Genomic DNA, 18,680 nt, shown 5'->3' with positions numbered 1-18,680 from the left:
TTTAGTACATAAGTTAGTATTCAGGCTGACAGTCAGCTGATTGATATGCACCAGTTCTGGTGGCTAAAATACTTCCTTACAGGTTATCAAATAGCCATTGCCTCAAGCACTCTGAGTACATTCCACCTCTCCCATCACCTACCCCAGGACACCCTGGACCTCTTTATGAGGCAGCTAAATGGTTAACACCTGGCAAAGCCCTACAGTAAATGTTCTCTTTAATGGTTTCCTAGTGGAGATGCACAGGTCTGTTAAAATATTTTTGAATACCCCCCTCTAACTACATGTAAATCATTTTAAAATACATTCACACATTAGGGGATGCATACTCAAAATGTTTTACTGATGGTGTGAGCCAGCAAAAATATTAGAGACCCAACAGGTATCCTCCAACTTTGTTACACCTGGACAAACAATAGCTAAATTTGGCAATGACAAATAAATGATGGCAAGATTAGTAACATTTTCAGTAAAATTGGTGTTAGTATCCTAAAGGTCCAACTATACAGGCACTGTGATACATGGTACACAAAATGCCAATCCGAAAGGAAGCAAATTATATTTGATACAATAAGAAGACTCATGAAGCCTTTGTGTAATCCGATGAGAGGAATGAAAGGAAAGGAGTTGGGGTTTCTTTTTTTCTGGTTGCTTTTTTATTGTTTAGTGACTTCATCCCTAAAAGTGTACTTTATGTTGAAAACACCACATTATCCTTTCCCCATAACTTTTAATTTCAGGCAAGCTTCATGCCTTACAAATTACCCTGCAGAAAACATAGTAGACCTGCAATTATCTGAAAACAATCAGAGAAACTTACCTTTATGAGGCCAGCATCATCAATTCCTTAAACCATAAACTTCAGATATGCGTTTAATGAAACTCAAATTCCCTGCTTTAATAAACACATCAGCTTTCTGCTCTTGGACAAGATGATAACAGTTAACGTTACTGTGTTCTTCCTGTGTGTTCCATGTGCCTTAACATGTACCATCTCACTTGATTCCAGCAACAACCACATAAGATAGGTACCACTAATATTCCCATTTTTCAGAGGCACAGAAAGGTTGCATTCCTTGGCCAAGGTCACATATCTACTAAGTGGTAAAGCCCAGATGCCAATTCAGGCAGCCTGGCTCTGGAGCCCACACTCTTAAACATAACTCTAAACTGCCTATAGTAATTAAATTCTAAGTCAAGTGCTTGTAAAAAATGATCACAATTTAGATAAAGGCCACTGAAGTGCACTGTCTCTCCAGGCAAGAGGAAAGGGCTGACCCAAGGTCTGTTCCATCCATAAAATTCTCCAGTTTCAGGATTCACTTTCAGAAGCAAGGCTCTCAAAGGTCAATTAAAATGTAGAGCGGTCCTATGGACGCGACCTAATATAAACCCATGATATTTCACCTAGTGTCATTTCTAAAAGTCCATCCAATGAAATATTTAGGCTCACATCTTCACCAGCTACAGACCCCCATTTCCCTGGGCTCTTTAGGCAACCAGACCATTTGGAGATGAGGAGGGGAGCGGGAGAAGGCAAGCAGAGAAACCCTTACAGTTTTATGTGATAAATGCTTTGGTTCAGACATGCACAATTCAAAGGAGAATTGGCATGAGGATGGGGAGAGACATCAGGGAAGGCTTCCTGGAAGAGGAAGTGCACATGCTAAAATACAGACAGGTAATGGCCAGGAAGAAAGAAGGGACGTGCATAGAGAGGTGTTTTCTTTCCAGAACAAGGTAGGACATGAGACTAGGAATCTAATGCCCTTTGGGGAATGGTAGGTGGTTCACTACTGCCCAAGTTATTTTGCCAAACTTCAGAAGCACTTGAAGATGAGAAACCCCTCGACTCTCCATCAAGTGAATCTGTCAAGGGGACGGATGTTCCAGCAAATGGGGAAAACACAGACATTTCTTAACAACATTTTGATCAGAGCTATGTAAAAAGGGGGACAAAATGTTATGACTGGTTCATATTATTTATCAGGCTAAAACTTATCACTGCTTGTGTCTAGGAACCAAAAAAGGAAAAAAAAAAAAAAAGAGCAAATGACTTACACTTATACAAACAAGCAAGGAAAGAAACATATTTAACTGAGCACCTATATAAGCTAAGCAGGGGGGGCATCTATAATGAAGGAAAAACAAATAGGTCTCATGCAGTGAAGAGATTTCACAGGAGTTCTAGAAGAAGCATCCATTCTTGCAAAAAAAAAGATAAATGTATACCCCTGTTTTCTTGAGGATATATACATCTATGGCATACTGAAGCCCAGTTATTACTTAGTGAATGCAGAATTCTACAGTGCAAACAGTAATGTAGTATCTAGGATTCTTAGATGGTTAGGATATACACCATCAGGAGAACAATTCAAGTTTTAGTGGTGGATCATCTTGGATAGGAAGGTAGAGAGACAAAGAAAAACAAGTAAAAGAAAGAAGAAACAGAAATTAGGGCTCTAAGGAAGCCAACTTGAAGAAGAAATAGGGCTTAGAATGACTATCAGTCCTACTATGAGGTGAGGATTACCAAAACTTAAGCGAGAGCTTTATGCCTTTTCATACATTTGTAAAAATGCTCTCTGCTACTCAGCACCCGTTATTTAAGTGTTTTCTTTAAATGAAGGTGGATGTGCCATGAACAATAAAACAAAGTATTTAGTATATCACAGATAGCTACGGTGGACCTGCCACATGGTTCTCCTCTTAAAAAAGAGAAAATAGCAGTGTCAAATCACAAAGAAAAGATCTCATAATCCCTTGAGCCATTATTAATATCTAGTCAATGACTCTAACAAATATAAAGACTTATTTCCTTATGGCTAAAATACCTGAAGGTTAGAGGCTTTCTACCTGAGAGACTTCCTAAGTAAAAAGGCATCATTTGATGGGGTCTTTGAAGGCTCCCCATCTACCTCATGCAGACATTCTTCTCACTAAAAGATAGATGGTGGCAATCCTGGTGATCTTCTAGGGTTCAAACTAAGTCAGAAATCATTCTATCACTTATACCCATGAGCTTCCAGGTCTTCATGTGGTCCTTTGCCTCCCTGACTATTCTAGAAACATCATGTTAAGAAGAAACATCACTGTCCAAGTCACATTGTTCACTTTATCTACTACGCCCCAACCCATTCCACGATGGACATAATTCCACTATGTGTTGAAGCTTGCCCAACCAAAACCTTCCAGAACCTGCAGCCCATATCATTCCTCTGAGTCTAGGAATACACTGCAAACTATGCAGCCCGTAATCATCTTCTACTTTGCTCTCTAATTTCTCAGAAGCCTTATTTCAACTATCTTGGAAGTTCCTTAAAAAGCAAGAGCATGTGTGACATCTTTTCCATATAGGTTTTAACACCAGCTGTGTAATAGGGACTCCGTTAATAATCAATTAACTGCTTAATGAGCATAATGAAGAATACACTGATTCAGAATCCAGTACCACAGATTGATACTGTGGGTACCAATGAACAAAGAATAAGTATAATTACCAATACTGCTCATTCTTAACTAAACACCCAAGTATTCTAGAAAAATAAGGTAAGAAAGACACTGAAGTATGTTAGCTTTCCCAGAGCCACAATAACCAGGAATTTCCTGGTTAAATAATTGGTGGTTAAATAATAATTTTTCGTTTCTCCCAAGAAAGGAAATGTTACATCCCAATACCTTCCCTCCCACAAACCACTGTCTAATTACTACGGGTTTCTTGGTTTCGGAGCTGCAGAATTCTTTTGACACATTAAGATAGCAAATAGGCAAGTGCTGTAATTTTACCACGGGGGCAAAAGGACACCAGAAAGGACAAGCTGTGTCACACCAGGAGTCCACCCTAGCGGCACACCCAGGGACAATTCCATGATGACAGCTGTGACTGCTTCATCACCTTTATCTCCGCCATGTCCCCAGACACACAACCCGATCAAATCCTTGACAGCCCAACCGTTCAACTAGCCTGGGCTCCAGAAACTATCAAAACTTGGAATTAAGACCGCCTCGAGAGAGTTCCCTGTTGGCCTAGTGCTTAGGATTCCGGGCTTTCACTGCTGTGGCCCGAGTTCAATCCCTGGTCGGGGAACTGAGATCCTGCAAGCCGCTCAGTGTGGCCAAAAAAAAAGACCTCCACAACATTTCTTAATAAACCACCATTACCTAAGTACAAAACAGTACATACCAGGCACTGCCCTTGGTGCTAAAGATACAGGGAGGATAAGACAGCTGAAGTGCCAGCACTCTCCACTCTCTGGATCATTTCATAACGCTTGGTAAACAGGTTGGCCAGGTCCGAAATATTAATAGGTATACCAGTGGGTAGGTGGGTAGTAAGTGAAACCTAATTTCTCTCTCTCTCCCTCTTTCACACACACTCACACACACACACACACACACACACACACACACACACACACAGTATTGCTATTATAAATCTGTTTTGCTCCCCTCTATGATGGTAAGCAATTAAAAGTGAGCCTGCATTTCCACTCTGTAAACCCACAGAATATTTATGGATGCCATTCATCTCACTGACTCTCAAATGCCTTTGGTAACAAGAAGCCCACACTTGCCCAGTCTGTCCAGGCACACCCACACAGAGAGCCGCAGGCAACCCGTCCTTCCCAGGAAGGACAACACATACATATGGTAATGAACATTTTTTTAACCTCTGCAAAATGTAAAGAAGAGAAAACTGGGACTGAAAGTTTTAAGCAACTACTTCTGGGTGGAATTCCATCTTAGAAAAAAACTCTCCCCCCCTCCCCAAATAAGTAGTAGTTCTTCACTCATTCATAGTCGGAATCACAATGCACTTCACCTGTTTTCTGCTAATTATTCTCATGGCACCCAAGCACATGTAGAGTAAGGATGCACATTTAGAGTTCCTTTTCCCAGAAGCAGTGGTTGGATTATAGCAAGGATTTTACAGAACATTTTTAAGCTGAGTTTTGATTAACAGACTCCCACTAAACCAGCTACCCTGTGGATGGGCCCAGGTGAGCCTATAATGAGATTTATCTTCCTGGATTAGGCCTGACCTATAATAATCTGCTCAGGGGTCCCTACTGCTATTTCAGCCCTGAGTTATGAAAATTCATCCCTTTACTATCAGTAGAACCTAGCTCAGAGGGTAATAACTAGATGTATTATTCCTGGAATACAAGCACTCCTGAGACTTTGATTATAATGTCCACAGCTGAAGGCACTATTTCACTATTGAGATTACTACTTTCCAGATGAAAAAAGTTCTGATCTGTGGAATAATGCCTTCAGCTACATACACTGTAATCATACTCAGCAGTTCTCACATCTCAAGAGCAATACAGGTTACCAATAGTTGGTAATGGTAAGCTGATTTAGGGAATGGAAGGAAGAAGTTATAGGAGAAAGCATAGATAACCCTAATTTCATATTTGCTTTATCTGGGGGCTTTGCTGTAAGAGTTTGACATGTCTAAAAGCCATATCAACTTCACTAAAAATAAAAACTACATTAAAAACAAGAGTAATTGTTTTTCACCTAACCAACCAGCAAACTTGGTTTTTGGGTCGGTGGGGCTGGCGGTTTGGAATACTGACTGCTGGCCAGAGTGTAGTGAGATGTGATTTCTCAGTATATGGAAGCACACATTTGTACAGTATTCCTAGAAACAATTTAGCAAGAGTATGGAAAACCTATATAATGCTCATATCCTTTGTCACAGTAATCCCCTCCGAGAATCTACCCTGAAAAACCAGTCAGAGGTGAACACAGACTTATTAAAAGCCTGCTCATTACCATTATTTTCAATAGGAAAAACTTGGAAATAATCTAAAAGGGGAAATAGTGTAATAAATTGTGAGAAATCCATTCATTGGAGTATTATGCAGCCTTTAAATTGAGCCATGATGGCTAAGGAGAAAAGCTAATTCACAGTTGTATCCTACAGCTTTTGTTATGCAATTTATCCAAGGACATTCAAATTGTTCCTACATCAATATGTAACACTCAGAGGACTAATTGGACTTCGGCACAGGTTTTTGTTTTTGAGCTATAAGGCTAATGAAGTATTGATATAATATTAAATGACTGCAAATAAAGTCTGCACCCTAAATAAATGCTGACATTATGTCGGTACATTCTGCATGAATTAAAAAGGGAAAATGCACTTTTGCATACATTTAGTGAATTTTCCCTTACTCTTCATCATGCACTTTTGCAAATGGAAAAGATGAATATTCATCAAGGCTCTTTGAATATATTACTGTTTAAATAGTTTGGTTTTAATATTTATAGTACATCATGAAACATAATTTTTCCATTACAAGAAATGGATACAATGTCAAAAGAGGGCCACTGATGAAACATAAAATTATACCACTTAACCTAATATTAAAAATTGAAAAACAATATCTGAAAGCACTTCCCCCCTTCAAAATAGTTAACTGCTCTAGAAAAATAACTTTCAGTTCGTTGGGTTGGTGAATTCAGAGTGAAAGTGAGAAAGAAACTACAAGGTGGTCCACCATCATGTAAAAAGCTAAGGACAAAAGGTTAAACTTCTACTCAAATCAAAGATCTGATTTCCTCCCTTCTGAGAATACCACTCCAGCTAAGCCTAGCTGACAACCCCCAAGAAACAATTTTTCTACCAACCCCAGGAACACCGATGTCAGCACTTCTTGTGCAAAGTAGTGCACAAGAGTTTGCTCATTTATTCCTCACAATAAACTTATGAGGTGGCTACAACCATTAGCCCCACTTCACAGATGAACAAACTGAGGCTCACACAGCTAATAAGTTGTAGAAACTGGAGGTGATCTCTTAAACACTCCGCTTTTTCCCCCTCATTCTCATTGTCCAACTGAATAATTACAGTTTAATTCCTGAACATAGTTTCCAAAGTTAACTGCTCTTTGGCTTGAAGAACATCTTGATTAGGCTAAATAATAAAAATCTAAAAGGTGAAACACAGATTAAAAACAAAAAAATAAACAAGAGTCTGTTCTAGGGCACTTAAAAGGTACGGAAAGGAAATATATTCACTTACACATTCAACAAGCCTTTACTGAGCACCTACTATGTGCCAAGCACTGTTCTACCTCCCAGGGAAATAGCTGGAAAAACAGAAAAAAATATCTCTGCTCTCAAGAATTTTTCATCAGAATAATAGGAGATATATAACAAGCAAATTATGCGGTGTATTGGAAGGAGACAAAGCTATTGAGAAAAGTCGGTGAAATGGGGTGTGTGGCATGCAGTGCGGGAAAGACTTTCAAACAGGATGGTGAAGGAAGCCCTCAATAAGAAAGAATGTGGCAGGGATGTTCACAAAAATCAAAACAGATGAGGCTCATGATTCAAATCAAACAGAAAACTGGAGAAAAATACTGGAAACCAATTTTCACTGTGCTTCTGCCATCCATCTATTACTCCAAAGTACAAAAGAAGTGAATATTTCTCATAATGGCCACATATACCATTTCTAAACTTTAATCATCAAGGCTTACAACCTTATTTTCCTATGGAAAAATAAGTTACCCCTGGTCCTGTTTTGCCTCCTGAAATTTCCATCTTTCTCGCCAGAAAGCAGCATCTATATAAATCCCCTGCTTTTGACGACTATGACTTCTTTGATAAACTACCCATGTGTGTGGGGAGGGACAGAAAGATGGAGGAAGCAAATGGGGAAATGAGTTTTCCCCTCTTCAGATTAATGTATACAAAGTATACATCTGACACTTCATCAGCACCCCCCGCTGGTGCCCCAGCAGGCGGACACTGGCTGAGCATGTATTCTGCCAGCTACCAGGCTACTTAGGATGAATTGGCAATGTGCCATTTATCAGAAATGCCCAGTGTGTCTGGGAGACAGAATACAACTCCATTTACCATTGCCAAGGAAAACTAGATACTTCCTCCTAGGAATTAATCTCCTCCTTGAGAAGGTAGTTAGCATTACTTTGAAGCTTGCCTATGGCATTTAAATCACAATAGGTCATGCATTTACTGAAATTCATACCTCCCCAACCACGGGCCTTCATTTATATCTTCCTAACATATGACTACCACTCAGGTGGACGGTCTATACTTTTCTGACATGTTCTGTTGCTGTGCCGAACGTAAAACTGTGCTATGAAGTGTAATCTTGTCCTTTGGACATAAACCACCTTGATTCTGATTTTACCCATTTTTCCACACTTGAACACATACTTCCCTCTTCAAATAATCAACAAAATACTTAAACCAGTGTGGCTGCAAGACTGCTTACAAGCAGGTTAAGGAAATTTCCTTGAAGGTGGACACTGATAATTTCTTCAGAATTCTGTCACTGTATTTTTTGAGCAGCTGATACAGAACTAAACGGGATTCAGCCCACTACATGGGCTTGGAGGCTAATCACGATTGTAAGATGCACACTGGAGAGCAAAACCAAAAGGGCTTTAGGTGGATGGTCTTATTAGATGGTCCATTACAGCATACAGAATCACATCATCACTCTCGCCTTGCAAGTAAACCAATCTGTCACTTTTCACTAATGATCATCCGTTCCGTCAACATTATTTACTGAATGCCTCCTACATATAAGGTGTTGTGTTAGGAACAGCGAGGAGTAGAACGTCAGATCAGACAGGAATTCTGCCCTCAAGTAGCTTGCAGTCTAGCACGGGGATATTAGGCATGAACACAAAGAACTAAAACAAAGGTGGACCTTGATAAATGCTAAGAAGAGTCAGGAGGAAGGTCAATTTACAGCTCTAAGATGGGGGCAACAAGGATTAGGATAGTGGCCGGGGAGAAGATTAGAGTGAAGCATGTTCTACCATACAATGCAGCTCCAGAAACATCACACTTATTTAGAAGACAAGAAAAAGGGGGGGGGGGGTGCAGGAAGAAAAAGAAAAAGTTCTAATAGGTGTACATTAACACCCTTCAGCACCATTCTCTGTCAAATCTGTTAGTTGTAATCGGCAGGGATAATTTAGATGTAATCCAATCCAAGAAACATAGATTAACTTGAATGGTCTGCAAAGGGTACCAAAAGCAGGCAAAGTCATGAAAGTGTACTGAGTGACATACTGAAATAAGTGATATGGCAGAGAAACCTGAGCAGATTGCTGCCGAACAATGAGGAAATCAAGACTGTGCTGTGCCTGGCAGCTCTCCTACAGCTGCAGCTGCTCATGTTACGACAGAAGGCTGGGGACAGAAGACATGGTCAAAGAGCCCGCAAACAAGTTTTCTTTAGACTGCAATTAGGAAGTAAGGAAACCTCTGAAGTAAAGATATGATGAGGGTTACACTTTAAACCTTCACTGTCTAGTAGTAAATGGTTAGTCACAGTCTGGCTTCTGTGCCCAAGCTTACCCATAATAAGTTAATAACAGAAGTATTAATATTGCTAACATTTGAGACTTGTTAGGTGCCAGGTACTATTTTAAGTTTGCTCTCTACGGTATTTTAGCATTTTCTCTAGTTTTTCTCCTAAACGCTATAAAAACTCACACGGGGCTTCCCTGGTGGCGCAGTGGTTGAGAATCTGCCTGCTAATGCAGGGAACACGGGTTCGAGCCCTGGTCTGGGAGGATCCCACATGCCGCGGAGCAACTGGGCCCGTGAGCCACAGCTGCTGAGCCTGCGCGTCTGGAGCCTGTGCCCCGCAACGGGAGGGGCCGCGATAGTGAGAGGCCCGCGCACCGCGATGAAGAGTGGTCCCTGCACCACGATGAAGAGTGGCCCCCGTTTGCCGCAACTAGAGAAAGCCCTCGCACGAAACGAAGACCCAACACAGCTAAAAAAATAAAATAAATAAATAAATAAATAATGTAAAAAAAAAAAAAAAACTCACACGGTAAATAAGCTGGTAAGTTAAGTGACTCTTTGATGTCACTGGACCGATTTTAGGGGGTACTCTCATGTTTTCTATTAGTAGTTCTCCTTGTTTTTGTATCATATTCCCAAATATCTTAGGTCACCTGACATGTGTTTTATCAATGAATCAATAAGTTTCTATGTCTGAGTACATAACTACCAGTATTAGGTACCTTACTTTGTAACAATGTTGTTTTAATTAGAATGATTTACCTGGCAATAAACATACAGGATTACTATTTACGTGTTAAGAATAACATTGCAGTGGCCCCCAAAGCACTTCTGTTTAAAAAAAAAAATCACTGATTGTGAGGAATTTTCCTCTTTCCTTAAAAAGTAAATGCTTATAGTAAAATAAGCTTTTAATAAAATTTCCCAAGAAGAAAAAGTAACTTTGAACCTGGGGATGGGATGGAGGAAAATGCTAAAATGCATCACTTTAACTGTACCTTTAAAAAATAAGTCCCAAAATTTTCATGGGAAGGAGAAGATAAATTTTAGTTTAAAGATCATAGTTAATTTTGAAGTCATAAAATATCCTCAAAGAAACTTTTTTAGGGATAATTACTCAGTATATTCAGAATCTTTATAATTCTGAAACTAGAAACAGGGAATTCCAAAGTTGAATTCCAGAGACTGGAATAGGTCTTTTGATCTTGCAGTTTGCAGATGAGCTGATAAAATCTGAGAAGCTAAGCAACTGCTCAAGTTTATACAGCTACTTAATGACAAAAGCAGGATTAGAGGTTAGACCTAAATCAAATCTCTCTATAATATTGAATGATTCCCAAATATCCCACACAATTTACTACCAATGCATAAAATTATAAGGCACCATAATGCACTGACATATATTATTTGTATCATCATCAGTAAAAGACATTTAAAAATCTATTCCATTACCATACAACCCTACCACCGATGCAAAAGTAACCTGTATAGGGGCTTCCCTGGTGGCGCAGTGGTTAAGAATCTGCCTGCCAATGCAGGGGACACAGGCTCGATCCCTGGTCCGGGAAGATCCCACATGCTGCAGAGCAACTAAGCCCGTGCACCACAACTACTGAGCCCGCGCTCTAGAGCCCGTGAGCCACAACCACTGAACCCGCGTTCCACAACTATTGAAGGCTGCGTGCCTAGAGCCTGTGCTCTGCAACAAGAGAAGCCACTGCAATGAGAAGCCCGCGTACTGCAACAAAGAGTAGCCCCGGCTCGTCGCAACTAGAGAAAGCCCGTGTGCAGCAACGAAGACCCAACGCAGCCAAAAATAAATTAAATAAATAAATTAATTTTTTTAAAAAAAAGTAACCTGTATAGACTTCTAGGCTCTGCCAAAGGTTAAAGCTGAAAAGTAATGGGCCCACTGGAAAACAAAATTCTAGTAAGCATCATGGTTAAAAATAAAAGTCTACATTACTTTTTTTAAAAAAAGGAATGCAGGAGTCCATGCTGCTAACAAATGCACAAATATTTATGCCATGTGCCAACTTGTAGATGTGGAGAGAGTGCTGGAGATGGAATAATGACCATTTTCAATGATTCTAGAAAAGAAGGACCCAGGCAAGAATCACCAATGAATATGAAATCTAAAGGAAATTTTTGATGAGGAGAAACATGTTTGCATGGCCTCAAAGTATCTCCCCCACCCCCAAAGGCTTATCGATTGTAAGAGAAAAGTTCTAACCACAGTGGAGAAACCGGCCAACCCCTTGACTGGGTGAAAAAAATTCGCATCATAACGAGGGGCAGATGGACATCATGCACCTGCCCATGGCAAGACCTGAAAGGACACGACATCACCAATGTCACATTCTGGCCTGGAACGCAAAACCCGCAGCCCACCATGAGAAAACATCAGACATACCAGACACTGTAATATGAGAAATATTCCATTAAAAAATAAGGTGGCAGTGTTGCATAGTCTTCAAAAATGACGATGTCATAAAAGGCAAAGAAACGCTGTGGAGCGGTTCCAGAGTAGAGGATAATTAAGTGGCATCCATGACCCTAGACTGGATCCTCTACTGGAGGAGGAAAAATACTATAAGGGACATCATTGGGCCAAATGATAAAAATAAAATACAGATGGCAGAGTAGATAAAAGACTTCTTTCATGCATAAATTTAATGAAGTTGATAACTGTGATAACAAAAGGCCATGATATAGATAACCTACTCTCAAAGAGTTCAAAAAAATTATATGTGTGTATACGTGTGTGTGTATACATATACATATATATACACAGAGAGAGAAAGCAAACAGTTCAGCAAATAGGGCAGGAGGTTAGGACTTGAACCCAGGCAAAGGATCAACTGGAGTTGTATGTATTTGTCTTATTCTTGCAAATTCCTATAAGTTTGAAATTATTTTCAAATAAGAAGTTAAAAAAAAAAACGCTTAGAAACATTTTCATTTCTTTTGAGGGAAAAGTTGAGACAGCATTAAGTTTACAGAAATATTCCAACTTAGGTTGGGGGGACTTGGAAAAAATTACCAAGCTGAAAGCAAGGAATTTCACGTTGCCAAATCTGTGCTTAACGTAAATGGTAGCTTTAACTTCATATCTAGAACAATGAACTCAGAACAGTCCCTAGGTTGGTGGTGAGATGGAGCAAACCCAACCCACCGCAGACAGAGTCCGAGGACACTCACCGGGCTGGCCGTGAGCAAGGGCGCCGACTGGCCCAGGACCTGGCTGCGCATGCGCACGAGGTTGGACGTCTCTGCAGAGGTTGCCCAGGCCTGCCCCGCCACTGGGTTTGGAAGGAGGTACCTCCCTGTTGGAGTTAAAGAGAAGACAGTATGAGTAGCAGGCAGAATGGCAGTGCTTCCCGAGAAATGGCATCCTTCTTCTATACCACTTCTGCCATACGTTGCAATTACATTGATTTATAGCAACCGGAAGCAAATTATTTTAATTAAGTTGGGAGATCTAGTTGCAAGTTCTGACCCCGATTTTCCACATAAACTCAGGTAAACCTCTTCACCTCCAGCATCTGTAGCTTCTTGTTACTGTGCTGAGGATATATATAAGTATACAAAGCATTCTTACCATCGTAGAAACAAACATGTGCATTTACAAATGTACTTTTAAAATATCTAATACGGAAAGTGATCTAGCAATCAACTAGAAAAGTGTCTACAAAGATCATGACCAATAAAAGGAAGAGCTGTAAGTCTTTCAAGTTGAAATGGGGCTGGTGCCCCTTTCTCCCAGCTTCTCTCTCTGAAGAACTGGTGTATATCCAACCATGTCCACAGGCCAGGTGATGTTACCCATTTGCATAAATCGGGACATTAATGTTCGTGTAGGTTCACTGAGCAATTTCCATCAACCTTGAACTCTCATATATATATGTATATCTTTAAAAGTCAAACAGCTGAACCAACACACACTGTATTACTTCTTTAGTACATGGATTAGACTAGTTATCCACACACAAGATATAAGCCTTTAAGTTAGGAGGGACATGAATATTCACATAGTAATGAAGCTCAGTAAAAGCAGAGACCATGTTTGAGTTTTATCTGTAGCACAATGACTGGTCATAGTAGGTGCTCATTAAATATTTGTTGAATGATGAAAGAACAAGTGGGTACTGCTCTCCCAAAAAACAAGTGAAGACAATGAAAAGATGGCAGGCAACCCGTAGAATCTCATCTACGGGCTGCACGTGTGGGGACTCCAGCTTTGCACCTCCCGGAATCGTGAGGGACTGCAGCACGTGTGGCTGGTGGCCCTGCAGCAGAAGTAACATTCGTGCCCTGGATTCTCCCCAGCAGATCTGTTCCTTGTAAAAGAACCCCCCTCTCTTTCCTCAGGCATGCGCTTAACAAGCACCCACTGGTTAATAACTACTGAAATACATTAACTAGTGTGAAAATTCATATTTTATGGCAAGACAAGAAAAACGTAAACATAAAAAATTTTCTCTGCCCTTTGGCCTCCTCTCCCCTCTCTACGGTGCACTGTATATCTGCGTTACGCATCCACCAAACCTCTCCATCAGCAGGAATACCTGCTCAACCATAAACAGCAACATTCTCCTAGCACCAACAAGACAACTCCTTAAAAGATAACATTCCTTCTTAATCTTGTAAGGGGCTGCAATGACGCATGACCCACTACTCACCTTGTCCTTGCTGATCTGGATTATGCAAACTATCTATATCATTTAATGTACAGACCTCTGTCTCTAGAAATCTACGTAACTGTGCTTTGACCTCTAATGGGTAGAACAGTTCTCAGAGCTTTCTGAGAGGCTGTTCCCAGGTTATAGTCCTTAATTTGGTTTGAATAAAGCATTCCATTTCTTTCTTAGATCAACTGATTAATTTTTTCATCGAAACTAGTTTGCTATTACTGCACAGGCTAACTGGCAGTACAGGAGCTAGGGTCAGCTCCCATCAACTGTCCACGTTAAGAGGTCTAATGCTGGGGCTTCCCTGGTGGCACAGTGGTTAAGACTCCGTGCTCCCAATGCAGGGGGCCCAGTTTCCATCCCTGGTCAGGGAACTAGATCTTACATGCAACTAAGAGTTTGCGTGCCACAACTAAGGAGCCTGAGTGCCACAACTAAGGAACCCACAAGCTGCAACTAAGACCTGGCACAACCAAATAAATAAATAAAATTTTTTTAAAAAAAGAGGTCTATAAGTGTAAGGGCAGACACTATCAAACTCTTAGAGGAAAACATAGGCAGAACACTCTATGACATACATCACAGCAAGATTCTTTTTGACCCAGCTCCCAGAGAAATGGAAATAAGAACACAAATAAACAAATGGGACCTAATGAAACTTAAAAGCTTTTGCACAGCAAAGGAAACCATAAACAAGACCAAAAGACAACCATCAGAATGGGAGAAAATATTTGCAAATGAAGCAACTGACAAAGGATTAATCTCCAAGATTTACAAGCAGCTCATGCAGCTCAATAACAAAAAAACAAACAACCCAATCCAAAAATGGGCAGAAGACCTAAATAGACATTTCTCCAAAGAAGATATACAGATGGCCTACAGACACATGAAAGAATGCTCAACATCATTAATCATTAGAGAAATGCAAATCAAAACTACAATGAGATATCATCTCACACCGGTCAGAATGGCCATCATCAAAAAATCTAGAAACAATAAATGCTGGAGAGGGTGTGGAGGAAAGGGAACACTCTTGCACTGTTGGTGGGAATGTAAATTGATACAGCCACTATGGAGAACAGTATGGAGGTTCCTGAAAAAACTACAAATAGAACTACCGTACGACCCAGCAATCCCACTACTGGGCATATACCCTGAGAAAACCATAGGTCAAAAAGAGTCATGTACCAAAATGTTCATTGCAGCTCTATGTACAATAGCCAGGACATGGAAGCAACCTAAATGTCCATCGACAGATGAATGGATAAAGAAGATGTGGCACATATATACAATGGAATATTACTCAGCCATAAAAAGAAATGAAATGGAGGTATTTGTAATGAGGTGGATGGAGTTAGAGTCTGTCATACAGAGTGAAGTAAGTCAGAAAGAGAAAAACAAATACAGTATGCTAACACATATATACGGAATCTAAGGGAAAAAAAAAAAAAACAAAAAAAAGGCCATGAAGAACCTAGTGGCAAGACGGGAATAAAGACACAGACCTACTAGAGAATGGACTTGAGGATATGGGGAGGGGGTGGGGTGAGATGTGACAGGGTAAGAGAGTGTCATGGACATATATACACTACCAAATGTAAAATAGATAACTAGTGGGAAGCAGCCGCATAGCACAGGGAGATCAGCTCGGTGCTTTGTGACCACCTAGAGGGGTGGGATGGGGAGGGTGGGAGGGAGGGAGATGCAAGAGGGAAGAGAAATGGGAACATATTGTATATGTATAACTGATTCACTTTGTTATAAAGCAGAAGCTAACACACCATTGTAAGGCAATTATACTTCAATAAAGATGTTTAAAAAAAAATAAAAAGAAAAATAAATGAAAAACTAAAAAAAAAAAAAAAAGAGGTCTAATGCTCTAAGTGCTTTCAAAGATGTGTATTTGAATTGCAAAGGAAAAATATGTCTTATTTTGCCAAAATTGTTCTTTTACTCTCTTATTATATAGTGAAAGCACAGACTCTAGAGAAAACTAGATCTGCTTTTGAGATCTTGACCTGTAGCTCAGTGATATGGGGAAGGAAGTGAGTCAACCTCTCTTGGCCTTGGTGTTTCCATCTCTAAAATGGAGAGCATAGGATTGACTATGTCAAGTTGTTGAGGGGATTAGGGGGTTTTTTAGGTGAAGCACTCAGTACATGTTAGCTATTTAGCCGTAACAGCAGTAAAAATGACAAGTATCTTTTTTGCTTGGGTTTGGTTTCCCTTCACTCTCAAGTAGTAAATGTAAATATATATATTTTTGAAGATCACCTATAATCATACCAGGGAAAACCACTATCAACATTTCAGTAATTTTTCTGCCAGACTTTCTTTCTGTAACCTGTATTTTCTTGCAAAAATGGGATCATACTTATTTTTGTCACCTGCCCGCCACAACTCCACATAATAGATTGTGATATCTTCCTAGCAGATAAATACAGCAAATACCAATTAATTGAAGCATAAATGCTATCACTGAAAACTTAAGTATAATTACCCTCTGTGGTTCCAGTCACCATCTTGAACCACTCATATATATTTTTATGTGCAGGATGTATTACATTTAAAGTCTAGAATTTAAAAAATTCTTTTCTTTGCCTTATTTTGAAACATTAACTAAAAGCTGGACTAACAGGGGTTTGGGTAAATCAGCCCCCTTTAGACCCCAAAGCAGGACATTACTAAAGAAGGACAGGAAGACCACAGACTGCATTTAGGAATGCCAACATCAGTAGTACATGAATAAATGATTTCTTTAACATAGAAATAACTCCCACTATTTGAAAAAACATTACTTGTTAAAAATATACCAACCTCCAGTCATCAGAATCAGTAGGGTTTCCCCCACCTCCACCCCGGTCCCTCCTGTGTCTTTCCCTATATTTTATATTTTATATATTTTTTGGTTCACGTTTCAGAAAAGGCCTGATAGGAGGTATAGAAGCTACATGATGTCAAGATTTATATAATGGAATGAATCTACTCTGGCCTCACCACTGCTCTGCCCCAGATGCTTCGTTTTAAAGAAAACTTGGGGTAGAAACAAAAACACTAGAATTTAATATAATCATGGAAAAATTTGAAGGGCTAACATTTTAATTCACTACAGAATTCTGTAAGTCACTTTTTTTATTCTTTTAGTAGAAAATAATTATTAGACTATAACCCTATAATCCCCCTGAGATGAAAAAATAGGTATTTATTTCTGTACCCCTAGGACCTGGCATAATGCCTGGAACTCAGTAAGTGCTCAAAAAATGTTTGTTGACTGACATGCAGTTAAAGTACACTATTTGATTAATACCTGATCAAGTCTAAACAGGAACAGTAAAACTGAACAGATGATTTTCTTAAATTTCATTTGTAGTATACTATAATAGCTAAAATACATTGAGGACTTACTATATGCCAGGCACTGCAACATCTTAACCACGCTTTTGGGTGCTAAGTAATATTACCTCCACGTTAAAGCCCAGAGAGGTTACATGATTAGACAAGGGCACACAGCTAATAAGTGGGCAAAACCAGGACTCTTACTCTGAAACCCAGATCCCACCACAGGAAAATATTCATCACATATGCTTAGGTGAAAAAACAAGTTATAAGACAGGATAATTCTATATTTTAAAGTAAATAATATGTATTTTACATACTACTGGAAAAATAATTTTTCAAATAAAAATTATTTTCAGAAAATTGTCTGAAAAGATAGGAAATGGTAGCAGATAGGATTAAATGAGATAATGCACTTAAGGCACTCAACCTGGGACATGGAAAGCAGTCAATACACTATGACTCTTCACGTTATCCTGAGAACTTTACAGTTCCATTGATGCATCCTGACCACCACCACCACCACAGCAATGATATAAAACATGGTAATGGGTTCTTAGACCAGATCATAAAAGAAAGAAAGAAAAAAATAATGACTAGGATTAAAATAAAGACTAGTATTTCTTTGTGGAAAGGAAATAGCAAATTCAGAATTGTCGTTATCTCTAGCAGGGAAAATGGGGAATACGTCCAGGGAGGAGTATTGCTGTAATATTTTATTGTTTAAAAAGTTACCTACAGGAAATAATGGGATCTATTAGTTGAACTTAAAAGTTTAAAGTATTACGTTTTCACTTGTAGTTTTCTTTTTTTTTTTTTTTTTTAATTTATTTTTGGCTGCATTGGGTCTTCGTTGCTTTCTCTAGTTGCGGCGAGTGGGGGCTACTCTTCGTTGTGGTGGCTTCTCTTGTTGCAGAGCACGGGCTCTAGGCGTGCGGGCTTCAGTAGTTGTGGCTCGTGGTCTTCAGTAGTTGTGGCTCGCGGGCTCTAGAGCGCAGGCTCAGTAGTTGTGGCACACGGGCTTAGTTGCTCCGCAGCATGTGGGATCTTCCCGGACCAGGGCTTGAACCCGTGTCCCCTGCATTGGCAGGTGGATTCTTAACCACTGCACCACCAGGGAAGTCCCTTCACTTGTAGTTTTAATAAATTCAGTATTAATTTTTTTAATATATCTGAAGGATGTGGCAAATATTAAGCTTTGATAAAGCTGGCTGGCAGGTATTTGAGGTTGGGACTAAATTATTCTGTATTAATTTCTGTATGTGATATTATATAATATTGCTTTTAATGATTCCTATCAAAAAAATGTGCTCCATAATCTAACATGGCAAACTAGCCAGGAGCACA

General features: G+C 39.6%; 1 protein-coding gene across 1 annotated transcript in view; it reads right to left on the bottom strand.

The window, feature by feature from the left end:
• Positions 1 to 8,378: 8,378 nt before the first annotated feature.
• The window catches only part of LOC137758844 (microtubule-associated serine/threonine-protein kinase 4-like), a 197,741-nt gene continuing 187,439 nt past the window's right edge, over positions 8,379 to 18,680 (bottom strand). Inside the window, exons 3-4 of the mRNA XM_068534825.1 lie at positions 12,508 to 12,632; positions 8,379 to 8,402 (exon numbers count right to left, since the gene is read on the bottom strand). Coding sequence (XP_068390926.1) covers positions 8,379 to 8,402; positions 12,508 to 12,632 — 149 coding nt within the window. The remainder of the gene's footprint in view (positions 8,403 to 12,507; positions 12,633 to 18,680) is intronic.

This window comes from Eschrichtius robustus, chromosome 2 (assembly GCF_028021215.1).
Source record: "Eschrichtius robustus isolate mEscRob2 chromosome 2, mEscRob2.pri, whole genome shotgun sequence".
In the NCBI taxonomy this organism is placed as follows: Eukaryota; Metazoa; Chordata; class Mammalia; order Artiodactyla; family Eschrichtiidae; genus Eschrichtius; species Eschrichtius robustus.
The sequence above is the reverse complement of the archived record's forward strand: the minus strand, read 5'-3'. Positions and strand labels throughout refer to the sequence as shown.